We start from the raw sequence: 27,602 nt of genomic DNA on the forward strand, positions 1-27,602 counted from the left end.
TAAAACTGATTTCGCTGATTGCAATCATGTTTTCATTAGAGGTCACACACCTGTAATGAAGCAGCACTGAGGCAGATGATGCCTGGCCTCCCGGCTCACATTATTATAGCACTAATCAGCAGGATCTAATTGGCTGTATTACTGCTGAACTTACATCAGAAATGTGAAAAATAATTGCAGTATCGTCTGCAATACTGTGTCCAGAAGTACTCCGATTATGTAACAAATTAAAAGTAGTCTAACACAAAGTGGAACAGGCTACAAGTAAAATCCGTGCCCTCAAAATGTTTCCAAAGTAAAAGTAGGCTACAGGAAATGAGCAAATTGTACATCGTTTTTTTTTAATTGTACATGCAGAATGTCCACTTTATCACATACTATTACATTTGGATTTTAGTTATGTTAATGTTGTAACCAATGTTTATCCTGTTGGGTAGCTTAATCCATGCAAAGCAATACATTGAGATAATCATTAAGAGTGTTAAATCTTTATTTGCAGAGCAACTGTTGCATGAATGTATAATAAGTAGCATCAAATGGAAATAAAACCTCAAAGCCATTACAGTACTTGGTTACTTTCTATCTCTGTGTAGAGAAATGATACATTAATATCACAGAGCTCTCTGTTTTTTTTTAAATTATTATTTTATCTGATCTGACACTTTATACATTTAACAAAGGTTAACCTTGTTATTGACCTTTCCCCAGGTCCTGACTAAATTAAGATTTGGGTGAAATTCAATTAAGTTTTTGGTAGTATATATAAATATATATATATTTTAATAAAAACCCATCAGAGATGCAAAGAATATCCTGCCAGAGTGAATTCTGATCTCTATTTCTTATTCTTTTAGGTAACCTTCAGTTTGATCGGTGCAAAGAAAAGATTGATTCATGAACACAACAGCTGGTTCATGGGAGAATATATTTATTTTGATAAAAATCAACAAGGAAAGAAACCAGCCTACTGATGGCGTATCAGACAACTTCGTAGTATGAAACCTGCAAAGAAAATGCAGTCAAATCAATCCATCTGTAATCAATCTGATTCACAAATCTGAAAGTAAAAATATCTACATGAATGATATGTTTATTATACATTCTTTTTTTAATGTACAGTTTGCACTTATGGTGTTTTGAATAAAAGAAAATAAACAAACAACTTCAAACAGCGTTGTTTCCAGTCTATGGCTTGTATGTGTTTTTAAAGGCTGCTCCTATTCTACACCAGAATTACACTTTACAGTGTGGAGCAAGTTGCATATGAGTGCAGCCAGGCTATGGCAATGCATTTTCAATGATACTAGTCAACATCAAACACTTAAACAGCACATCTGTTACTCCAGCTGCAGTCTTTGGTTACGTTTTGAAACTATACATTTAGAATATCTCACTTGTATTTCTCATTAGGAAACATTTCTGAGCAGTGGTTGAGGTCGGTCACATCAACGCATTGATGCATTTGTGAAAAAAAATATAACTATGACCATGAAATCCAACCTTGAGTCGATTCAAGCGCACTGCACAACCTTTCAGATTGTAGAAAGATGGTGTGATGCTGGTGTGTAACTGAAAAGCTCTCCTGTAAATGTTGAAGCAGTTGGCTTGTGTTTGTAGCAGCGTTGGACTTCGCATTGCACTTTAACGAAATCCGCCTGCAGCAAAGAAAATCTCAAGTGAGAAGTGCTTTTGGAGAGTAAAACTGTGCATGTAGGCTGTACAACCTGATCATTGACAAAAAAGCAGCCTTAGACTGGAAAAACTACAACTGGTTTGTGATAATTGGTCTGTTGATCATCAACAATTAGACACTCTATGAAGCAGCTACAGTAATTGTCTGACTACTACTGAATCGAACGTTTCAGCTCTGAGCTGCAGGAAGCATATAAGAATCGACAGAAGCACAAAAGGAATTGAAAATCAAAAATTGTAACACTGCAAATGCATATGTCCCAAACACCAGACAGGCTCTCTGGTACATCACCTGCAGTCAGTTAGCCTGATGCATGAGTGGTGTTGAGGGTAAGAGGCATACAGAGGTCCGTAAGCAGCAAATGGGTAAATTTGACACATTTTTCAGTCTTCTAGTCGCTCACATACTTTATACAGTGACCAATCAGCCTTTCTGGGCTTCATAGGTGGTGTTTTTAAGATTGATGAGGTCAAGTAGATGTATATCACAGACAAAAGAAGTTGTCCCATAGTGGCTTGAGGTTGCTTTCAACGACAGATGATTAACAATAAGAGTCTCTTGACTGTAAAGTGCCATTCGTGTCTTTGTGAACACACGACAAAAACGAAGAAACGTGCTCACGTGTGAGCTAATGTTTCTTACAAACACAGACGAGTGGGATCACGTTAAGATGTACATGCAGACTCAACTTGAGCCGCACATACAGGCACCAAGCAACGAAAAAAAATACAGTGACAAATATACAGTACAAGCTTAAAATACACTTGCACGGATCAACAAACTACTGCAAAAGTGCAGAGTGAGCATAAGCAGCGGCTAGCAAAGCAAATACAAACTTCCGCCCAGTATCTCGGAGAGGATGAGTGTATTGCTTTCTTCCTTTTCACGGCCCTGGTTCTCTCCATCAATCTAACTAAAATATATTGCAGTAAGTACTCCAAGCTGACAGAACTGAGCATGGTCTAATCCTGTAGCATGATTTTGCTGGTGGAAATCCTGCTCTACTACGGGGGGGAGGATTTTGCCCTCGGAGCTTCAGCTAAATCCTATTCATCACACAGCATCCGCTCTACAAACCTGGCAACCCAAGCCTTGTTACCAGGCAAGGGCGGGACAGTGCCAGCATTGTTGGCATCTATATTTAGTTGGACCTGATAGAGGAACTGACCCTCCAAAGGACTTTTTTGTATACTTCAAAGTGCTTTGGTGGCAATACACTCAGAAGGAGTGCCCATGGACTATCAAAATCAGGGTCAACCCTGAATGTGATGGTCCACCAGCCACCTTTGGGATGGCCAGATAGAAGTTCAGTGGCTTTTTACAGCGCTCAGCTTCCTCCAGTTTTGCCTAAAAGCCTTTGATTTGCAGAAATAGATTGTCAAGCAGGAAATGTCCTGACTCAAGAGAAGTGGGACTTTGACACACAGCATACAGAGAAGTAGTGAGCAATAACGCCTGGCGAGGAATGGGGTCAACCTGAGAGGAAATCAGTTTCAAGTTTCAAATTCTTGCTGGTAGCTGAGGGCTTTTTGCTGCCCCTTCCTCCCTTACTCAAGTTCTGCAGAAGGAGAATGATGAGCAATTGTTTCCAGTCTTGAAATAATAACAACACATTTAGCTTCTTTCAGACATCTGAGAGCTGTGAATGGAGATGGTGAAGAAGTTGAAGATGTAACCCAAGTTTAAACAACAAATTTCACTGTAGCAATGACTAAAATATTATCTTTGCATTAGTAATACCAGCACTACAGAAAGCGCCAGGCAGCATCTAGATTGGGCGCTGTGTCCCTGTGTAATATTCCACATTTACTGTTTCCTATCAGTATGCATTACTGAGAGGAGGATACAAGTTTAATTGGAAAGGCCAGGGATGTCGGAGCAGCTGTGCCAAAGAAGCAGAGGTAACTGTAAAGCACTTTCAAATAGGTGGAATGAACAGCATAATATCACATTAAACAAACAATATGGTCTACAAATCAACAGACAATCCTGTAATGATTCAAGGACTAAAAGACAGCAAATAAAACATATATATAAATAATAAAAGTAATACTACTGCATAGGGTTAATAATGTGATTAAAAACTGCAACAGAAACAAGTAAATCAATTGATCCAGCTTCAGCCAGTTCTGTTTTAGTGTTGTAATTGTGTTTGGGAGAGAATCAACAGAGCTACTATCCACAAAGTGAGCTGTATTGACTGTCAAACTGGTGTAATGGAGAACACAATGTGGACTTATTAAGTGTGATTTAGAGTGGCTCCCTAAAGGACAAGCGGTCATTTTGATGGGATGACACTATACAGAATCCTCTAGTGTGTCTACCCACTGTCTCATCTAGGCCAAGGCAGTCATTTGAGGCCTAATCAATCACCCATTCGGGCCTCGTCTTAAGTATCTTTTGCGCTGCTTTATGTCCAAGCCTTCGCTGCCTAACGGCAACTCTGTTAAGTATGTGTGCTGCATGTGTGGGTGAGTGCTTGTCTTTGATCTAAGTAGCTGGTAAATTACCATTTTATTATGAATCATAAGTGTCTTTGGTGGTTGCGTTCATTGAGTCTGCCAGCGTTTTGTTGGTGCATGATGGTGCACTGAAAAGTGACAAGAATTGTAAAGCAGAGGAAGTTGTATTTCAGTGTTCCTCCTCTATTTTTTGACAAGTCACCGAAACTGCCCGCTCCACATTTCTGTTTGTTTTTTTTAAGGACGCATTCTCTCTCTCTCTCTCTCTCTCTCTCTCTCTGTTAGGCATTGCACTGCCTAAATTTGTCTGACTTTCATTTACTCTTTGTCCCTTCACTCCTCTGGTGAAGTGTGGTCCTATTTTTTTTTTAATCTAACCTTATTTAAAGCCCAATACCAACAGCTTCAGTGTTGTTCTGGGCTGCCACAGCAACTAATCCCTCCCCATCAGCAATTTTAGTTTCTCTCCCGACCAACAGCTCCCCTCCCTCAGTGGGGCAGGCGAAGAGAGAACCAGCTTCCCCAGAGGAGGCCGACACACCCCTATCGGTCCGTTCCAGCTTACGATGCTTGCGTGGCTCCGGGGGTGTGTCCTTCTGGGTGAAGACGGTGCGAATCCTGTCCACGCAGACATCGGCAGCCTCTTTTGTGTCCCTGCAGAGCTGAGATAGGCTGAGGAAGCCATGGGGGAGGTCGTCCACCACGCACAGAGTGACAGGCTGGTCTATGTTCCGCAAACGCTTGGCAAACATCACAGAGTCATCCAGCATTGGGTCTAATGCACAAGCCTGAGTGGGGTGGGGAGAGAGAGAAGACGTTAGAGGGAGGGAAAGGGATGGTGAAAAGCAAATTAGGATTCCCTGCAGACATGTCAAGAATCTTAATTAAGGGATGAAGAAAGGGAAGCCAAGAATCCCACTCTCCTTTGTTCCTGCTTTCTTTACATTCTCCCTAACTCACTCTATTACCTTTATCTGAAAATCAGCACCATTTTCTTTATTTTCATATTGACATCCTTCTCACACAAGAGCATACTTCAACCTCCCCATCTCCCCTATTGCCCTCTGTCTCACTCTGATACAACAATGTAAGCAGTGTACAGTCCTCTGTCATCTGGCTCATAACATCTTTAACTTGTTTTACTTTCTCAGTCTCATCTCCGCTCTTTCCTTCTCTTCACCATGATAAAGCACAATACTGGTCTGCTCCTGCATGCTCTAATAATATCTTTTTCCGCAAAGTCATTGAAGAAACACACAGTATAAATGTTGAGCTTTCTCATAGAGAATCGTACATGCAACCTAATGTAGACAGTTGCAAGGACTCAAACGGTTCTTAAGCACTAACAGCTTGACTCTTGAGTTGAGTGAGCAGTCTTTGGTCTACAGTACCAGTCAAAGGTTTGGACACACTTTACTATAATGTATATGTATTTGACCAAATAAAGGCCCTCCTTCCTCATTTTGCTACATGATCCTTTCAGTCATTAGCACTGCTGCTTCTTCTTACCACTATATGTACAGGTGGCAGCCCTTTCAGCATGCTATCAGGAGCCAGCAGAGGAGAGCAGAACGGATCCTTGACCACTGGAGAGCTGTGCACCCTCATATCAGCTAGCTGCCTTGAGCGCAGTGGCTCAAACCCCAAAGGAAACTCCCTAGGGTGCTCTGATCCCTCCTCTCCAGCAGGGGGCGGTATGGCCACTGAAGACAGGTCGCTGCATATGGAGGGGTCTGCATCCTTGGAGAGGAAGAAATTCACATCTTCTGGCTACATAAAATAAGAGATAAGACATCATTCAGATGGGATTTGACAGCACTCAGTTGAGGGCGAATGTCAAGGAAAAAAGAAGAAAGGCAAACTATATTACAAATACACATACACTCTGTCCTTGTGAAAATCTTCTTAAAACTTTGGCTAGGTGCCTAAGAGTCTTGGCTGAACAATCTCCACTTCATATTTAAAATCTTGCGTCACCCCTGCTCTCTATTTTTCCCCAAGACAGGCACTAATCCAGTCTGGCTGTGTGAAAATACATGCGAGGATAATCTGCAATACCTTGCTAGTACCAGCACAGGCAAAAAGTTTTGATATTCAGTCAGCATTTTAAAGCCAAATCTGTTTATGAGGCATGTGTGACATAATCTCAGATGAGTTAATGGAGATCAAACATGCACTGCAGGGTATACAACATTGTATGATAGAGGGCCAAAATATCTCCATGCTGATAAACTGTTTAGCCTCTTAAAAAGGCTACAGCTGTAGGCTAAAATGTTCTACTGCAACTTGTATGAAGGCAGCGATAACTTTATCATAGGTGGGTGGCTAATGTGATTTCCCTTCACTGCAATGGTGCAATAATTACCATCATAATACAGACCTTTCCATCATCACAGGTTAAATTTCCACAACAATCCCCACCAAGAGCCAAATGTTTCTTTTAAGCAACAGCCCCTAGCCATTTAATGCTGTTAACTACTCCTGGGATAAAAGCATCAACTGAGAGCATGCTAATCTCAATGTAAACATGTTCAAGCGTGACGTACAGTGCGCTCAGAGAGCAGCGGTGCACTGCGAGAAGTGGAATTGTTGTGGGATCCAAAGTCCTGGCAAGTCTGGCTCTTCACAGATAATTTCCTGGTGGGGAACTCTGAGGTCTCAGAGGCTACAGGGGGGTCCGCATGGGGCGAAGAGATGGATGCCTCTGAGATGCTCTTCCTCACTGTGTCTAAGAAACAACATGGAGAGAGCGGGACATGAGACATTTGGCAAACAATAACAAATCAAAATGTTTGAGACAAACAAACAATAAAAAAAGGTCCATTAAAAAAATAACCATTACCACACGCAGTATAGTATATGACATAAGAGATATAGCCTTGGGGTCAACAGCAGCTGGAGGACAGGAATATAAATACACAAACAGTAGTACACAATCACTTATTCTACCGTTTTCACTTATCATATGTCCTCTGGTTGACAGCCAACAGCTAAAAGCAGATAATTTAAATTAGGATATATCCAGAAGAACAGAGGGGAAGTGGGTGGAGGAAATTCAAATAGTGCTGCTGTCATGGTGATATCATCCGGCCGCTTCGAGCCGTCAAAACACAGCTGTAAGAGACGTCATGGCCGGTCTCTTCACAAAGCGCTACCAATCTCCCATCTCTTTCATAATGAAACATCTCAGCACCATGATAGTCTTTTAATAATGCACACCCACCAATGACATTCTCATTAGTTTGGGCTTGCAGCTGAGGGGGTGTCACCTAGTTGAGGGGACACCTGGGAAATTACAGTTCACCTCCAGATTTACGATGGCTACAATTAACAATTACTGTCAAAGCCCTGCTGCTGCAAAGAGGTGAATTGATATGAATGGGCTAAAGGAGTGTTACGCAACAAGGTGGGATGAAAGATCCATGTCAATAACCTCCTCCACATGGGCTGGGTAATTGAAATTTGGGGCAGTTGATGTTGTTGCATTCATAATTGGCAAAGAGATATTTTGCTGATTTAAATCCAGTTCTGTGTCATGACAATGGAGTATCATCTGCACACACACAGAACTGGATTAAAATAAGTAAAGTATCCTTTTAATTAAGATGCTCATCGCTCAAGATAGATGTGCTCTAAGACACAAGCAGATTGCATCTATAAAAAACATTTAACGCAGAAGCTGGTAAGCAAAAACACATTTAAGCCACACACACAGCTCATCCAATGTCCCCACCTGGCTGCACATGCACTCACAAACACACCCATACACACAGTCACAGTCAGTGGTATACCAGTGGCTCCTGGTGGCGCCTGTGCATCTGTGCCAGGGGAGGCTGAGGCTCTGTTGGAATCCAGCAGGGAGTGAATCCAGTTGGAGGCTCCCTGCCTGAAATCTCTGAGCAGCAGAGCGGTGTCTCTCCTCACCAGGCTCAGCGTGCTTGCTCTCTCTACCTGCGTCTCTGTTTGCGGCTCACTGCCTGGAGGAGGAGACATGGAGTAAGGATTAGTAGGGAAAGGCGTATGAGATAGATAAAAGTGTTTTGTTATTCTTGAATAAGCATTGGATAACTAACAACGGAGATGGGAAAGCAATAATAGGAAAAGTATATCAGTAGAGTAAAGAAAACCACAGACAGAGCTGGTTCAATACGGCAACACAGCAATTTGTATTACAGACAGCTATACATAGTGATGACGGAAAGCATGGGGGAAAAAAAAGATTTGTGTTTCAGTTTAGTTATTGAAAGGAGACACAAGATAAACAATATCACTGTGTCGGATTTTGGCCAGTTACAAACTCTTACTATGATTGTTCAAAAGACTTTAAAGCGTTTCTCCTGCTTTTTACATGCATTAATGACAACACATGAAAAACAATCTATATGTTCATAAGTCGAGCTGTTTTTAGTGAAAGGATTTATGATTGCACTTTTTATATTATGCATAAAGTACACTACATAAGGGATTGAGACAACAGGAACAGTTGAATGATTATTATGGTTATTACTGTCCTCAAACAGTAGAAGATGGGCAGTGCAGACTTTCAAACCTTTTAGATTCTGCCTATCAATCAGTTGCTTTAACTGTTGTCAAAGCTGCTCGCTTTTTCATATTATGAAGTGAATACTGATACTTTGTGTTGGAGTTTTTTTTATAAATTGTTTTATTAGTTAATAGAAAGCTGAATTGGTTTAGCCCTGAAAATAAAAACATCACCTTAACTTGACCTAAGTAGCTGTCAGCATCATTATTGTTAACAAACCTACAGCTACAGTAAAGACAATTATGTTGAGAATATTTATGATGGAGAGCAGGTGGTAAAGACATGGAGGAATGCTTGATAGAAAAAGGAGGAAAAATAGATCTAAACTTAATTCCAAACTTCAAAATTTTTTTTGAACACGTATATACACACACTCCTACCTGCGTAGGCACTGAGACACCTTGAGAGAACACTGAGTGGCAGCAGGGGATCCATAAGTGTTAGCAGACGGGAGGGTGATGCGTAGGCGGTCAGCAGGGTAGCCGGGTAGATTGCCACGATGCCATCTGGCATTCGCACACCAAAAGCAGCAGCGCGCATCGATGTGGTCACACTCAAGTTGCCTCCTGCACTGTCACCAGCCAAACACACTTTCTCTCCAGTCCAGCCTGGAGAGATAAAATAGGACAGTGAAGAAAAAGAGAAACAAATCGATGTGGAAAATGGAACACAAAATAAAATGAGACAACCGGCTCAAGCCCCCCGCGACCCCAACCCCGGGATAAGCGGTTGAAGATGAATGAATGAATGAACTTTGCTTTTCCTTGCACCACAGGGGATTCCTCAGTGTGACATGCATCAGGGATCTCTTTTCTGCTGAATATGTGGCTGCTTTGTGGGAGTGTCTGCCTCATGGACAAACTGTCTGTGTTCTTGTACTACAACACAAACATATTGCACTGTGATCACTGTTAATTTAACACAGTGTGCTTCAGCGGGCGGATGCACCCCAAACCGACCAGATGTCTTTTGTTGTCTGCCTGAATATTAAGCTTCACAATTTGTGTGATATTGCAGAACAAGAGTTACAGTGCAAGACATCGTGCTGTGGCATGATTACTTTCAAAGTGATGAATGAATCCTCTCGAGAGCTACGGGGAATTGGTAATCGTAGGTGAGGATATACAGAAGCCAACCACAGGATACCTTCACTCTGAAAGGGGTGATCCATTCGATTCTTTCATTTGCTCATTCATTCCAATAAAGCAACTTGTCCCAATGTATTTAACATTTCAACTACATATACTTTTGTCATTACTTAAAAAGTAAACAGAAATTGTGAAGGGGAGCTAAAAAAAAGTCAGCAATTCGATATAGACAATGCTGTGTGATGTGTGTTTACCTAGTAGGTGGTGGTTTTTCAGAGCCCAGCAGTAGGCGTAGAAACACTCCTCCAGGGCCCTTGGGAAGGGGGCTTCTGGGGCCAGAGAGTAGTCCACTGACAGAATGGGGACACCAAGGTTCTGGGACCAGCTCTTCAGATAGGGCTGCACAGAGACAGAGAGGGATTTATGAATGGAAAAACACTAACTTTCACAGTGAATAAATTACATGTTGTTAAATTTATGAGAAACAACAGCAGCCACAATAAAATACTGAGGTAGGGAGACGGAGAGAGACACGTGGGGGTGAACATTAAGCAGCAAGGATAAAAAGTTATGAAAATGATGTGTGCCTCTGATGTCATCCGTCTGTTTTCTGGCTTACTGTCTAGACAAAGGGAGAATGAGCAATGCCCTCACAGTCACCTTCATTTCCTTTCTTCTCATAAAAAGGTGCCCACATGTCCTAGTTTGCTGGATATGATGGAGAAAGACAAAGACAGGCAGACGGTGTGGATTTACAGGGACCGTTTACAAAAACAAACTCCCTATCAGAATATAGGGTGTTTCTCTTTTCCCTTGTTACAGTCAGTTTAAGTGTTTACTATTCTTATACCAACCTAAGGCTAGTCCTATACTTCACACCTGCAATGACCTTGAAATGCGAGAAAGGCATCACAACTTGTCATGACAAAATAGTCCTTCCACAAAGCATCCGTCCTTTCCTCCTCCATCTTTATCTTCTCCCAACACCTTTTTGACTAACTATGACGGGGCTGGATTTGAAAGTGACAGTTCTCCATTCACAATGACAGAAAAAGCACAGTGTGTGTTTGCTTGTATGTTGCCTCGCCCTTTAGTGACTCAGTATGAGAAAAAAACACAGTAGCAGCTCCGGTAGTCAGCTGTCTTAAAGCCCTACTTGTCACAGTAAATCTTAGAGCGAGACCGCTGACAAGTGACTGTGCAAGTTAAAAAGCTGTTCAGGTCAGTGTGGGTTTGTGCGAATCAGCAAAGGTACTCCTAAAGTGTGTGTTAGTGTATGTATGTGTGGTATAGGTGCAACTGTGTGTGATTAACAACAATTGTTGCCAGTGAGTGTCAATAACTGCCAGAGTCTATGGACAGGCTTGTCAGTCAGACAGTTCATCATCTGCCTGCCTTAAAGGAGCTAAGGGCTCACAACAAATGGCTCACCAGGGAAAGAAAAGCTACACGTGTGTCTGTGTTTTTGTTGGGCTAGGAAAGGATGGGTAATTTTACATGACTCAAAAAAACTCTTCTTATATACACACACACACACACATCTTATTCACAAACACACCAATGCAGAAGGTCCCAGATCTGTTCTCAAAGCAGGAATTAATGGGAGCTGCAGTCCCACTCATTCTCAGACAGGCAGAGCAGTTAATCTGCAGGCTTATACCTCTATTGGGATTGTGTGTGTGTGTGTGTGTGTGTGTGTGTGTGTGTGTGTGTGTGTGTGTGTGTGTGTGTGTGTGTGGTCCGCGCAGAGTTTCTAAATGCACAGATGCCAGCACATTCATTCCGATGATCTCTGTATAATTGAGCACTGAGAGCACCAAATGCTCCTGCCACTGATGTCCAACTCTGGACAACTCCCAGGCGACAGGAGAGACAGGATTGTGGGGGGGGGGGGGGGGGGTACAGGAGTAGAGGACATATATGAGAAGTACAGGGGACAAACCTGGCCTCCGCCCACAGAGAAACTTAAAGAAACCTAAGAAACTAATTTTTCTATTCTCTCTTCCTTGGCCTTGTCTCAGGGATTAGGAGAGCAGAAGTACAAGTTGACCAAATAAGTCAGAAAATAGAAGCTACAAAAAGACTAAGTGGGCGAAAATGGTTTTCAGAGATATTACAAAGATTGAGAGGGAGGATGTAATAAAAAAGGCAAGCCCTGAAAAAGAAGAGAAGGATTGTCTGACAAGTCTTCCATTAGTGCCCGGGGTATTCTTTCTCTGCAGGGTTGTACAGTTCTGTTAATTCAACATGACAGCCCTGTTCACCCCCGTCTCTGATTGCTCCCTCTTATCCTCTGGTTGCTACGCAGCTGACGATCAAGGATGCCCATGTCCTTGGTGATTTCACAGAGCCCTGTCTTCCCGTAGCCATAAGCAGCCTGAAGCCACATAAAGGCCGCGCACAGCAACAGATGCTCATACCAGTGTAGGACGAACAAAGAGAAGTTGGAGCACAAACTGTGCTAAAATAAGCTTTCTCATCAAGATGAACTAAGTAGGTCGATTGCTTCCTCCTGCTACTATTTCATACATTTTCACACGTATAAACTTAGAATAAAATTGGTTGACAAAACAAGATTTTTATGAAGCAATGACAAGAGAGATCCAACGTCCAAAGCGTATGAGTGTGTGTTGTGGTCCCTTTTTCTATCACGGTGATCTAAACAGTTAATCTAGGACATGTGCTCCTCCTCTAAGAGGGAAAAAAGAAGAGTAGGGATGAAGTGACATGGAAGCAATGATTTACATGAAAGAGAAGAGCCAGCTTTGTGTGCACCTTACCAGTACAGGAGGCATGGAGGGAGGGCATAGTGTCTCTATTTATATATTTTCAGGGATTAATTACAAAATAATTAGCTTAACAGCTCATTACATGTCCCACTAGTGACAAAGGAAGAGAGTCAGACTACTAATTCCTCTGCCCCATTGCTGTCAACTAGCCCGTCTCCTAAACACTTAAATTAGCCTGGGTTCAATTGCAATTAGTTTGAAGCATTGAAGGAATGGGAAGGTGAACTGGATGAGTGATGTGGCAATATCTGCTCAAACTGCAGAAAAACAACATCTGAGCCAGGCGTCTAATGGTGGAGGTGTAATGTTGTCAGCATTGTGCCAACTGTTCCCTTATAAACATCACAAATAGGTCAAACAAATGTGAAAAGTCTTTTGGATTCAGCTTTTCCTTTCATAAAATGAGTACAGAAAACTCTAGCTGGAGAGTACCATCTCACCTCATGAGACTTGGAGGTCTGGGCCACAAATCCTCCCCCATGGAAATGGATCAGGAGGCAGGGAGACGAGGGGAGGCGCTTAGTCTTCAGCCCCAGCGATAAAGAGATGGCGCCCCCCTCAGAGCGAGCAAGAGATAGCAGAGTCTCGCTGTCCTGGAGAGAGTGAGACAGAGAGGTGGAGGAAGTATAAATTAAGAAAAAGAGAGAAACATCACATACAGATAAAAAAGAACATCACATGATGGCAGATGGAAATGTTTGCATCACTCTGACGACTGTCCACAGACCGTGTATATTGCAAACATAGCCTTGTTTTCATTGTTCAAATATTGTATTGCTAGTGTTAGCAACAGGGCTCCTTTAAGAGAAGGATTCACTAGGTGTTTTGCAGCAACTGACTGCTAGCCTCTCCTGTACCTGCATGAATGCACACTAATTCCCATTCATTAGCAGAAACAAGACGGTAGGGGAATTGTGGCTGGGAGGGAGGGAAGAGGATTTTTGCTGATGCAGGGTTATATTTTGGGACATTAAAAAAGACACTGTAGTTTTGTTGGAGCGTGATCAATGGATGTGTGTGTTTGTTGATAGCATGTCTGGTTAAGTGCCCGGCAACAAGGAAAGGAGGAGTGCAAGCTTCGATGGAGAGAGGAAGTCTCCTGAAAGAATTAGGGAGGTAGGCAGAGTAGAAAATGTGAGAGTGATACCTAGGAGAGAGAAATAGAGAGAGGTGTGAAACATAAGGAAGGAGAGTAAGTCCATGAGGATGAGCTGGAGTGATCGTTATTTCAGCTCAGAGAAATATCATATGTGCTATTACATTTTATTGGAATATTTTAACAATTTGTATGACTTGAATATGCAAGCTGTTTTGAAAAAAAGTGTCATAAAAAAGATCACACCAGAAATACTTAGACAGGCTACAAGGAAGCAGTGTGAGACAAGTGTGCAGCAAATACAGTACATGAGCTAGTGTAGTTTTTAATAAAGTTTAAGCTTTTGATAACTGCATTTTCCACTGTGCCATTACAGTGTGAACAGAATAATAATTTACATACCTGTCCTTCACGTAAGTCATAGGAGATGAGCCTCATCAGAACTGGAGCTGTGCCGATGTGTGCTGATGGAGGAGCTATAGTTACATATGCTTTGTGGTTGGCCGCCAGGGGAAGGTCAAAGGGCACACCGGGCACAGAAAGAGCCCGGTTCACCTTAACTTGAGTGGATGTCATACTGGCAAGACTCTGGAGGAAGAGAGATGGAGGGAGAAGAGAAAGAGATGGACAGAAAAAAAGAATTAGACAGAAAGGCAGAGAGAAAAGGAGAAGAGGGCAAGTTACTGTGTGAGTCAGGTCACTGGAGAGAGAGAGAGAATCCGGATGAATAAATCATGAACCCATTGAATAAATTGAATTCCACTCTATTATTACTAACGGCCTATAGGCCAAAATGCAAAATGATAGATAGGTACTTTTACCAGAGAAAAGTTAAATATTCCTGATGCAGTTTAAATATTAAAAATAGGGCAGCGCACCTTTCTGTGTGCATGGGTAAGTGATGACAACATGGGTAGAGTACAGATGTCGTAGGAGTGTTTGTCTGTGTGCGTGTGTGTAAAGAAGCATTAACAGTCTACTCACAGACAGGACTTCGGTCTCAGTGATGTTCCAGAAGGTTTTCCAGAAATGGACATCCAGGTTCTGGGTGATCCGTTCAAATTCTGCCCCTCTCAACTCTGGGTCAATGGCGTACTTCCCTGAAGTAAAGAAAGAGCTGGCTGCTACACCTGGGGAAGGGGAAATGGACGATACAAGGAGGAGGGTATTGTAATGGGTAGAAGACACCAGAGAGAGGCACGCAAGAAAAAAAATGTGATTAGATTTAAAAGTAATTGCAAAGAGAATAGGAATTTGTATGGTTGAAGAGGGAGTCTAAATGGAAGTGAAAAGTGATTGACAGACAAAAGCTTAGAATAATGAGGATGAAAACAGCAGTTTCACAAAGACTGAAACAGTCCAAAGGAAGGCAGAGACAAAGGAACATTAAAGGTCCCATGTTATAATAATTTTTAGGTCTATACACTGGGTTTCTTTCAGAACATGTTTACATGCCTTAATGTTCATTTTTATAATGTCTGTGAGAGTATGCCTGTATTTCCCCTCTCTCTGAAACACTCACACTTTAGTGCCTGTCTCTGTAAGCCTCCCTCCCACAAAAATATTGGACCTTTAAAAATGCAGCAGGTGACACAGCACATAAAACAATAACAATTTAGAAAACAATCTCACTGATAGTGCAAAAGAAGGAAGGTTAAGGAATGGAAGGAAAGCCAAGGATGGTCAAGAAGAAAATGGAGAGCTAAAACATGGCAAACCTCAGAGATAAGGCCCCAGTTCAGAACAGTCATCAAAGTGAATTGGCTTTGACGTACTCACAGCACTATAATCTTATTGCCACACAGATAATTCAGGACTACTGCGCTAGTTCTAATGCCAAAACAGAAGCATTTCATGGTATTGCAATCAAATTCTACTTTGCTTTTAATGCTCGGCAAGAAATAAAAGGACATGGACGAGCAGTAGGAAGGAATTGCACTTTCAGATGGTATCTGAAAGTGCACCACTCAGACTTCAATTAAACTAAAATACAGACACGGGACAACTAATCCAGTTTAGGAGCTGTGAGATAGAAGCAACCTCTTCAAATAGTCATATAGCCTATGGTCAATACAGAGGACTATGAAGGGGTGAGAGGGTTCCAGTTCACTCACCATATGGTGCAATACCTCCTGCCTCCACTGTGGTGCAGCACAGAGCACAAGAAACCATGAGATGATTCCTTTTTGAATGTTAAACGCTTAACGTGTGTGTCATAGTAAAATTGTGTATATGATGGTGCATGTTTTTCTATCACTGCCTCATTACACTATACTGTGTGTGCATGTTCAAAACATTCTGAAATATAGAAGAAGCACACCAGCTAGCGGTTGAGATTCCAAAGGATGAAAGAGCATCTACAATCCAAGCACACAACATCAAAAAGCTACACAGTCGGGGGCCAAGGAGCAACGTAGAAGAGGCGAGTGGATGAGTACGATCTATGAATGAGAATTAAGTGACTGGATGATGAGAGGGCACAGCGGTAGACGAGATGATGCTGACCTATTCCTGACTGATGGCGTTTGTAGTTTTCCCCAAAGGCCACAAGGCCAATAGCGAGGGTCTGGAGACAGGGCCGAATGGCTGGAGTGAACTGGAGGGATGGACAAAAACAGAGACGGACTTTAAATTATGATTCAGGGTCTGTTTTAAACAAGACTACAATTAAAACTGCTGTCATGAGCTGTTGTCAAAGTGAAACGGATGATGAGATATTAGAATATCAGATCAGTCTTAGACATTATGAATTGAAGCAGACACTACTAGGGAGGTGTCATCATTTTTTCCCTTTAGTTTGATTTTGACCTCTGTCCACTGAGGGTTTCGCCTCACTCGTTAAACTCGACTAAGAACAGACACTACGGTTGTAAAGAAGAGCCTTCCCTCTGTCCATCTAAATCCTTTACTCACTTCTTACCTGCAGGTTTGTGCCACTCTGATAACTCTTGCTCTTTTTTCAGGGTGAATTCCTTTAGTCTGGTGCCTTGGTGACAAACTAGCTCCAGTTGGTTTTGTCATCTAATATCAACAAGTCACTTCTTTTTCAAAACAGAATACTGTTTTATATCCATGTAATAATATAAAGATTTTATAGAAGCTGCAGAAACATGTAAAAGTACCTTTGTAATGTAGATGTGGGTACATTAATCCCAATGGCCTACACTGGGAAGTATGTGCACCTTTAAGTATTCTTTCTTCAGTTTCCTACTTTTCCTTCACCTAAAAACCCACTTCTGACACATCAAACATGAGGCACTGCTACTCCATAGCCTCTCCAGTCCGCACTCCTCCCACTGCTTATCCTTAGTGTTACACAGCTCATCTCACCTGAAAGCCAAGGCAACGGCCATAGAAGCACCCCTTGTGCATGGATGAGTATTCACGGACAAAGCTCTCGCTGAGGCCGCTTTCGTCCTGGAAAAAGAGGTTGCCATGACTGTTGTCATGTAGCATGCGCTGAGCCAGGTAGAGCAGGGCGCGCAGCTGGCACAGAGCGTTGCAGTAGGCCTCCATCTCCCCTGCATTGTGTGCTGCTCGAAAGAAGATGCTGCGACGGTTGGTGGTGATGTAGCGTCCCTTCTGGATGATGTGGAGAAGGCAGCAGCGCACTACCTAGAAAGGAAAGAACGTGTCAATTCAATTTTGGGGGAAATTGTGAATCTAATACCAAAATGTGCCATTCCACCTTCTCCATATGCCAAATTAAAAATCAGCACAGCAAGGTCAGGTAAGTTGAATTATGAGAAAATAATAAGGTTATTCCATTGGTTGAAATTAATACAAAATGACCTATGTAATAATATGTATTCTTGAGATAATAAATGATGAACTTTGTTATTTATTATTATGAGTTTTAATAAAGATTAAGGGGATAAGCTTGAAGGGAAAAATACAGTGTATGATAGGCTGTAGTATGCCTGAATATAAAAATGTGAAAAGCTTGCTGCTTCATCAGTGTCTTACATATTCATCGGAGTAGCACCGTGGGAATGAGAAAGATTATAAATGGGGAAATCAAGAGACAAGAAAACAAAACAGCATTCATTTGCTTGTCTGCTAGATTTCTTTAGTTGTGGTGAGTTGCAGCCACTGAAGGCCATGTTGTTTCATCAATATCTGTAGAAAATAAAGTACAGTGGGTAAAGTGTGGGTAGATATTCTGCAGCTGGAGGAATTTATCTATCCTGATTTGCAACATGAAATCAATCTGTACAACAAATTAACCGGCCTTGAACCAAAGCGATATAAAAGGTAAAGAGGGGCTGGTGATGAGTTTCTCACAGTGTGGAGAGAATATTGATAAGAATGTACTGCAGAATGGGGGCTTTTTTTCTCAAAGCTGCACTGCGTTGAAATGAGAAAACCGACACAGATCCAAGACTTGACTCATACACACAAGACATCCCACAGCTTACCTTGACCAGTGAGCGATAGCCATTGGCAGGGATGTGTGGGTCAAAGTCAAAATGATGGTAAACTGCAGTGAAGCCGGAGATAACAGGCTCCAGACTGCGAGCATGTTCCTTGATCAGCTTCATAGTATCCACCAGCCGCCGTGCTGCTTCACCCTGTGACCCCTTGGCCCCTCCTGAGAAGAAGGCGGCATTCTCTTCACACACGGCGTACAGGGCCGCAAACACTGCCTTGGTGTCCATCACTAAGAGCAGTGAGACAGAGAAGCAAAGCAAAGGTTAAAACTATAACTACAATAAACATTATTATGATTCTTTATATATTCTAGTGGGGAAATTCTCTTTTCATTAGGCAGATTACTTGAATTCCAATAACACCCATTGATCTCACTGAGAATCAAGCCACCTGACCCCCCATGCATACTCAGTTTGTAAAATGAAAGACTTTTTCCTGTAGCTGTCAGCTCGTATCTGATACTGCAAGCATAAAAAGGAGCACCCTAATCTTTATTCTGCGCCATTCCCACGCTTGTTATTAGCATGTCGACACTGTACAAGGTGGGATATCATTGGATATATCCTACAAAATGTTCTTTTACTCCTATTAACTAATCCCCCATGGCCTGGCGTATAGAAGCTCATTGATTGAAGCGTGTTAAGCAAGCCTTGAAATTAAATGATGTAAAGCCGGGCTAAGCAGCCAAAATCCAGCGAGATCTAGACAGACATGCATGGAACAGGAGGAGAAGGTAGAGGCCCTTTTCTAACGCCATGCTGCTGGGAACAAACACAGCTTAGTCATACACTGACAAAAACACATAAACACACTCACATAAGAGTCCCAAAGGGAGGTATACAGCTGACAACACACAGCTGAGTCTGTTTATCAAGTGTGCCAATACTTCTGCCCTAATGCAGAATAACAGAGACCTGCTGCTGTGTCCCTGTTGGATTCCTACTGTCGGAATGAGCTCTTCTGTCAGGTCACCTGAGACCTACGTTTCCACAACACCTAAGCCTGGGAACTAGCTGGTAGTTACTGTATAGGGTGACTGACACACTGACAGACAGAGGAAAGAGGAGAAGGGCTTGAGGACACACAGAGAACAAAACAAAAAGGAGCAGAGACAGCAGCGCTTTCCGAATAGATGTGAAAGCGAGAATTATGGATGAGAAGCAGAAAAATAATTTCTTTGTCATAGATGGATGTTAATTAATTACCTTGTAGGACTGAAGAATGAGAAAGAGATCATAAATAATGAAATAAAGAAATACTGCTGCGTTAAAACATATTTAGGTAAACTATGCACACCTAATGAACATCCTAAATGACATCATCTGCCCTTGGAATTAGCACGGCCCCATCCTTAAACTTTTGCTATTAAAAACTTCAACTGAGGCCGGAGCAGTAGAGCAATACTGCAAAAATAAAAAAGCAAAACACCACAGCGGTTTCGTCATACATCCCCAAAGCAACATCTTGGTATGTGGAGCAGAGATTGACCATGCATGCTAAAAAGTGAACAGAACAACAGAAGTGAAATATTGTTTTGGAGGGTCAAAGAAATAATGGAGCCCTTATCGCACAATTATTCTGCTATTCCCTGCCATTCAGGAAGAGTAATGGCAAAGGCAATTTAAGTTTGCTGGGGGGAATTACAACCCCCTGACATCTGGGAAGAGACATTCATCAGCAAGACAACTTCTAGCACACACGCATATTGCATGAAAAATGTCTTCAGCTGTTGCCCATGTTCTCATTTTCCCATCTTGTCTTTGCCTCTCCCTCCACTTCTCTTTCAGGGACGGCTTTTTCAACATACCCTTCAAGGGCAAGATGCCCTATAGACACACTTCCATATTTGAGAGCAATTGCATCCATAACCCTACCCAAACTACACACCACCTATGGGGAGAAGTCAAATTCAGGGCTTTGTCAGAAACCTAGTACCCTAGTGGTAGTATAAAACCAACAAAGTGAACTAATTTCTACGGCTTACTACAGAACTTTTATCTGGTAGGCCTGGGTTCATGACCCATCTGAAGCAATCCTTGAGTTACTGGATGAACAGGTGGTGTGCAGTTTGGGTAGGGTTTTGAGTAAGTGGCTCTCCATACGGATCCCAATTTGTCAATTTGATACTAAAATCCCATCACAAATATGTCTTCCAAACTTTTGGGGAACTGGAGAAGAAAAAAAAGAAAACACAGTCCACTTCAGCACTTAGCTTTCTGCTACTGGCTTAGATGATTTTAAAAATGGGCAGGAACAAATGCATAAGTCAAACCAGTTAGGCATGCTGCTTCCTCATTTTTCCTTCCACTTGGCATTGGAAAACATGCATCATCTGAACACACCCAACTTTCACCCCAAATGTTAGAGTTGGCCAAAAAAACAGAAAACAATGACAAGGCAGAAATAGTTATGTAACATATCTGCTTGTTCATGTTCCCATTTCTATTTATGTCATAAGCCAAATTGTGATAATAAGCAAACAGGAAAAATTGTGTGTGTATTTGTGTGTGTCATGTTGCCATCAAGCCCATGGTGAGTGTCCCATTGAATTTAGGAGGCATTGTTCAGCCCGGGGGTATAGAGAGAAACTAAAACAAATCTGCAGAGCCAAATGGTTGAGAGTACACAGAGCAGCACAGCACACGTTGTACCATCAAGTTCTATGTATTCCTACAAAGCTTAATAAATCTGCCTGGGGCCCAATTTCACATGAATTCAACAGTGTGAAAAGTGTGAAAAGAACTATTTATTGGACATAAGCTTGTCCCATGACTTCAAGGACATTTCCACACTAAAACAGAATTTACATTGTGCAAATTATAATCTTAAAATATAGTCTAGAAATCTAGCCAACTATCTCCTCAACATGAGCAAATGTCTCCCTATCCCAGTGAAATCCCAACTGGTTCTGTCACTACATTGTAGTTCTTTCCTTATTAACCGTCTCTGCTGTAGGTTATGTCTCTACATGACAACATCACTATAATTTGTTCATTTTAGAAAGACTTCCAAACAAAATAGAGCTTTACAGGATTATGAAATCCATTTTTGGGTAGATGTTAACTTTATTCAAATATTGCAGAGGTGCAGCAGGAGAGAAGGATTAGGGAGGCAAAAATATGAGCAAATTGTTTTTTTTTTATATATTATGCAAACATCAATCATACAAAGGGAAAAAAGAGGAATGAGTGCGCCAATTTTAAGCCGTTAATGGTGCAAACGTTTCAACACTACTGTGCCTTCATCAGATCATATATATTTGTCATAAAAATCAATGAAGGAAGCCTACAGTAGTTTAATGCGTCAAACAATTCAGCAGCCAACAACAATCACGCATTCAGTACATGTTGCTCCATCTCAGGATTTGGCCAAGAACCAGTGCATTAAGCACCAATTGGGACATTCTGAAACTGACAACAAAGGAAACAGTTACTTCATGTGCACAAACTTAACTCATTATGTCAGCATAAAACGGAAAGAAAAAAGAAAAACAAGAGACACGCATGAAGAACATCTATAAATACACATTCATGTGTCTGCATTAACACAAGCAGCAGTGTGACCTTTAAGGACACAATGACAGCTTTGGTCAAGTAGTCACCCACATGCCGTGCTGCAGGACCAACTATAGCAGTCAAACAAGTTTGGGCGAGCAGCCAAAATTAAAATTGCATTGCTTAATTAGAGCCAGGAGTACAATTCTCTCAGCGGGGCAAGCCAATAGGCCTTATGTTGACAGAGTAAGCTAGGCGTGAACTTTATGAACCCCTATATCAGCATAAGCCATTCTCAAACTTGTTTAATGATAATGAAGCCAGCGCACATGACCTGTCTATCTAAAGGGGAGTATATCATATTCAAATACTATGCAAATGAATACGGTTATGTGAACTTGTATTATCTAATCAAGAGTTCAAACATGCCATGGTCCAGTGAAGACTTCACATTTGTTTGATAAAGGATAATGCCTCAAAGAAAGGAAACAATAGGCTGACACTACAAAGAACACAACTCACCTGCTTGCAGTATCACCTCTACTTTTTGTGCATCAGCAAACATTCCACATTTCTACTTCTAGCTATGTCAGTCCTGATGTTTTAGCATCATCCCTTGCTGTGTTACCAACAGAAGTGGCCACTGTAATCCCACAGCAACCATTAAATTGCACCTAGTCTCTCCACATTAAAGATGGATGAGAGTGGGCATTAATAAGTCATGTACAACAACCAACACCAGCAACATTACAGGCATATAATGACTCCCGTGGGGCCCACATACAGTGTGAATTGAGTGTTTGTATAAAAACTACCCACAGACTGCTTCTGATGTAGCATAAAGTTGAAGGTATGGGCTAACAATTTAAAGCCTGTAAGAGAAAAAAGTGAGTGTTTACCAGCTTCTGAGTTCAAGGCTCTGTCCTTGTCTGTCTCCTCTCTTCCACAAAAGCAATGGAAGCATGGAAAAGAAGAAAGAGAGATTGAGAGGAGGAGATATGGTTTTCCGATGGTTTGGTTTTCCCTCTCACCGTCTGTCACTGCCTCATCTTTACAGTGTGGCTCTTCTCCTGTCAGCCTCTGTATGTCAGATTGTCATAGCCAATTCTACTCAGAGGCATTGCGTTGTCCTTTTTCTTCCCTCTCTGTTCGTCCCTCCCATATAGCATTTTAAAAAGGGGTAGGGAAGCTAGAGACAACCCCATCGCAGTTAACTTTCTCCTTGTGACAGTGGGCTACTTTGCTATTGGCTGTTCAGCTTGCAACTCCCTGTGACCTTCAACCTAATTTTCAGATCACACAGAGAGACAATGGCAGAGACACAACCATGATATTAGAACATAACACATTTTGAAATGAAGCATTTTCCTTTTATGTTTTTTAAGTTTAGCTAATTTTTATAGCTCTTTAAAAAGCAAACAGGTTTTGCACCGAAATGCTTCACAGAGACATACTTATACAAAAAGACATGAGCACAGATGTGTTTGTCGCATCTTGACTTTCATTTTATTCCATTTATTTGAACTTAAATGTCTTTGAGTACTATGAAATGCATTATTGTCATTAATAAGGCCACAAATCATATGTAAATAGGAGTCAAGTCCATAATTATCAATCTGTTCATTAAATTCAACTGGTAATTTTGTACTGAAAAAAGCAAGTGCACTACTTATCAAAGCACTACTTATCAGAGCACACAATGTCTTAAAATTCCCTTATAAAATGTCCTCACATTATTAGACAATGATTAGATAAGCAGAATTGTGACAATCAACAGCTTAATCAATCAACTACTCATTACGTTGCTATCAAACATTAACCCCACTTAGGTACAAGTGCACCTGACACTGATAATATTGAAATATTATATTTTGCTTGAGTCAGTTCTGTTAGAACTTTGTGTTTTTATGTACCACCTTTGAACATACATTTGTTGTTTTTGTATGCTACAGAAATGTGCTGTTTTTGCAAACTGTTAAACACTAATGTTTGGCAACAAATGCAGAACATGGACAACATGTGCACACCCAAAATAGAAGAATAAAATGTAATTCAGAGAATCTATTCCAGGGGGGAATATGCACTTTGCCTAGACTTACTGGCTGATATCACAGATGACAGTCCCAGAACTCATGGAACTGGGCCATGACTCCTCACCCACTCACACAAATACAAAACACACCCAGGAACACTCTGAGACATAGACTGTTATTGCACTGTTGGGACTCATGAAAGACACATTTCAGGGTCCTGGTATTGTGCGTACTTGCTGGTTAACTTTCACACTGGCATGGCTTACAGGGACACTTTACAGAAGGGCACTATCTAGGTTTGGGCAATATGTTAAAAACAGCCACCGTCAGCCCAGTTACCAGTGATATATGCCCGAAAAAAGACAAAGACATCGGCCTAAAAACAACAACCGCTGATCTACTAAGGGATTGTTGACTGGCGATATTTTCATCCAGTCAACATCTTTACTTTCCCCACTATGACACATCAGTTTGTGTGCCTGTAATAAAAAATGGCTATTAGCTGCAAGATAAAACTTGTTCACCTGACAGTTGGTGACGGGTTAGGCCATGACTCATAGAACAAGACACTGGTTGTTGACGTAATAAGAATTGAAGGTGAAAGAACTTGTCACTTGTTAGCATGTATATTTTTTATACAGATCTGGGCCCAATCTTACTTGTTGCTGCCTAAAAGTCAGTTTAAATACATAATAAGTTGACAAATAGGTGCTCCTGTTGGCGGTATGTGCGTTCTGAGAGTGCTTTCAAAATGTGCAGGTGCAACCTAGGTGGTCGGTAGGTTGACTTATTTTAATTGTAATGTTATGCTGGTCTTACTTTATGCTTACGTTGGTCTTTTAGTATGTTGTTGCCGCTGGACAATTCTGTTTGATGTATTTTGATCTTGCTATGGAGGTGATAGGTTAATGTAGGGTCGATGACAGGACTGTCAGCAAGTCGTTGCTCTTCTGATGATAATGCTAGTTCACTGATGCAGTGCTGCTGAGTCTGTAATCTGTAACCCTGGCTAATGATATTTCATGCTTGCTTTATGTTGCACTCTACGCTGCAAAAACAGCTGCCCTTCAGGGATGAAGAAAGTTGAATGTTGAAGTCTCGGGCACCAGACCTGCGGAACTTTTCTGCAATGTCGCCCCTCTCTCCCGCGTCTATAATTTATGGTTTTGTCAATCTTGTCATAAAGTGTAACTTCTGTACAAAGACCAACCAGTTGTTCTTGTTTGAAAAGACCTGCCTGTTTGCGTTTAAGTCTAGAAATTAGAGCCGTGCTGGTGGCTTCTGCACAAAGGCAGCATTTAGAAATCTGGGATGAATGAAAAAGTCAGCCTTGAACTAGTCTGGTCTGATCATTCTGGCTTAATTAGTTGCACGTAAGCCAAAGCAGGATAAAAAGGGACGGCTATGTCAAGCCAGGTGTAAGTAAGTAATAAATCTTCATGGTAACTTATGTGCCTCTGCTATTGTGCAACCCAGTTATGGACAAAGTAAGCCAGGATAACCAGAAAATCACGGCTTAATCCCTTATCTAGGTTTTGTGCAATAGCCCCCTGGTCCCTTCCACACAGAAAACTGCTTTAATAGTCTAGTTTAATGTTGGGCTACTTCTTAATGTCAGTACGATTAACTGTGCTGATTTTGTCTTGGCCTTTTCTAATTTGTGTGTTTCTCTTTATCAAATCTAAACAGACGCATTCAAGATGGGAAAAATGTGAAGTCTGGGTAAAAGTAAGCCCAAGGATATGAAAACAGTGGCTGTTCCTTGAAGTGGAACTCACTGTCGCAATCACAATACAATGTCCTCATCTATAAAGTAGAAAGTTTCAACATTCAACAGCTTGTTGAGACCAAAATGTGTTAAAGGTAAAATTCCACCATACATTTAATGTGTTTTTCTTCTACAAGATATGGATTCTGGTCAGTCTTTTGGAACTTGGCCAGATATCTGATACTCTACAAAATGTTGTGTCTATAGGAAGTACGCTTTAAAAATAGCTAACGCTGAGCAGCCGACAGCAAGAGGAAGTGCCAACAGCAGGGGCTCTGTAGTGTCGTGTTTAGGAGGGTTTGACCCGTTCTTCCAGACAGAGCACCTTCAAACGCACAAGGCCAAACTAAACAACAGGAAACTAGCAACAATGAAGCTCCACAGCCCCTGCAACTGGGACTCATAGGGCTCCCAGTTTTATAATGCAATGTATTCATGATAAAGAAAATCATAAATATGACCTTCAGGTCTGATGAAAACTGAGCTTAACGTCACTAATAACATTGGGTAAAAACTCTTGTAATCCCTCTCTACACAAGCCTAAGTCTATTACAAGCCCACCATTCATAAATAGGCCGATAACATTTTTAATACTGCTGCAAAAACACAGACATCATATGGCATATTGTTAGGCATCTGACAAAGTTAAGGAAGCTTTTTGAAAGTAGTGGTTTTTGGGAGTGGTTGGATTGTTTGTTAACATGATAATATGGCAACAGGGGGAGTTTGTTTAGTCAAAACATCAGATCCACAGTGCCTGCAGGCCAAGTTTGCTACCTTCTTTCAGAGACTGCCCATTTGTTTCCCTGCTTAGGCAAACCCTAACAATTCGGTTAATCGATGTATGCCCAGTCAGTACTTCAATATACCACCCCATGTTGTTTATGTTTTGGTACCTGTTCAGGTGGGTCCTGTCAGTGTCATCTGTTGAAATAGGGGCACAGAACGTGAATATATATATATATAGCAATATACATGTAGTTAAAGCCTAATACAGAGATGACATGAGTACCACTGCTACAACTGTACACACAGAACGCTACAGTAGCTATAACCTGGGGATGCTCGTAACTATGGTGCTCGTAACTATGGACACGCCAGCGAGGGAGGTTGACCGGGCAACGCTCTCTAAACTGTCTCCGCACAGATTTCCTCGGAGCCGACTCCCTTTGATGCCACACAACAATCACAGCAGGACCTAGGCAGCCCATAAAGCCAGCGGCTTACATTCCTAGTTGTTCATTTCAGCTACCCAAGGCCAGCTAACGTGAATGCTAACGAACGCTAGCAGGAGGTGAGCGTCAAAAAAGGGGAGGGGGGGGCGTCAATAAAAGGGAAAGCGACAGGGGGGCTGTGACGTGAAGTCGGCACGGCACAGACAACACTCACCCACTGGACCCTCTTTGTGTTTGGACGAGCGTCTTCCATTCACGCCTTTCTCAAATCTGCTACTCCCACTCCCACCACCCTTCTTGCTCGACGCCATCTTCAACCCACTCCACTCTGTTTGTTACGCACCGCCTCTCATGTCTCTCACTACATACATACCTGCCCTGCGCCGAAGCCCCGCCCCCCGCGAAAATGGAAGCCAATGAATGACTGCGGCGCGGTCTAGTAGCCAATCACAACGTCGTAAAAATCCATACGTGCCCGCCCCCGTTTCCCTTTCATAGTTTTCTTAAGTTGTGCAATAAATCAAAGAAAATTATGGTTGATGAAAATGTAAAGAAGTCACTGTAGGATTTATTTATTTACAAGTTTTTATACTTTAAGCAAATACATTTCCACACACTAGAAAGGCATTCAGTAAAATACAAGAATTATAGATATATCTATATAATTATTAATCGAAAGGCAAGGCAAGTTTATTTGTATAGCACAATGCAACAATAAGGTAATTGAAAGTGCTTTACATAAAACAATAAAAGCATTGGGAAAAATAACATATAAGACATACATTTAAAAGGCAATTTTTTATTTTATCTTATATCTTTATCTACACTTTACTTGTCTGATCTCATTTTTCAGGACTTCTATTTTACTTGTATTCTTCTCTCTACTTTATATATTTAACTGTTGTTAACTGTCTATTGTTTACATGCTATATTTACCTAAGAGATTATTGTTTACTGTTTATTGTTTTACTTTCTATATTTATTTAGCTAAGAGTTGTTGTTGTTTATCATACACTGTATTTTTATACCT

At 41.5% G+C, this 27,602-nt stretch overlaps 1 protein-coding gene across 2 annotated transcripts; it reads right to left on the reverse strand.

Annotated features, from left to right (window-relative positions):
* Window positions 1–921: 921 nt before the first annotated feature.
* lipeb (lipase, hormone-sensitive b) lies at window positions 922–26,898 on the reverse strand. Of its 2 annotated transcripts, none has more exons than XM_083918637.1 (13): window positions 26,787–26,898; window positions 18,090–18,331; window positions 17,002–17,286; window positions 16,177–16,267; window positions 14,656–14,801; window positions 14,074–14,259; window positions 13,016–13,168; window positions 10,041–10,185; window positions 9,079–9,306; window positions 7,947–8,132; window positions 6,702–6,883; window positions 5,665–5,925; window positions 922–4,943 (listed from the first exon to the last, which is right to left on the reverse strand). In XM_083918637.1, exons 1-13 carry the CDS (start codon window positions 26,881–26,883, stop codon window positions 4,539–4,541), a joined length of 2,607 nt encoding a protein of 868 aa, XP_083774763.1. In that variant the 5' UTR covers window positions 26,884–26,898; the 3' UTR covers window positions 922–4,538. The 2 variants fall into 2 exon arrangements, with proteins under 2 accessions (XP_083774763.1, XP_083774764.1); XM_083918638.1 differs by lacking the exon at window positions 26,787–26,898 and adding an exon at window positions 22,496–22,688.
* Window positions 26,899–27,602: the final 704 nt, after the last annotated feature.

Source organism: Echiichthys vipera (genome assembly GCF_963691815.1).
Source record: "Echiichthys vipera genome assembly, chromosome: 8".
In the NCBI taxonomy this organism is placed as follows: domain Eukaryota; kingdom Metazoa; phylum Chordata; class Actinopteri; order Perciformes; family Trachinidae; genus Echiichthys; species Echiichthys vipera.

Coding starts and splice junctions, on each gene's coding strand:
- lipeb (XM_083918637.1), bottom strand. CDS start 26,883: ATGGCGTCGAGCAAGAAGGGTGGTGGGAGTGGGAGTAGCAGATTTGAG. Junction 18,332..26,786: donor ACACAAAGAGGGTCCAGTGG/GTGAGTGTTGTC, acceptor CACTGCTCTTAG/TGATGGACACCAAGGCAGTG. Junction 17,287..18,089: donor GCTATCGCTCACTGGTCAAG/GTAAGCTGTGGG, acceptor TTTCCTTTCTAG/GTAGTGCGCTGCTGCCTTCT.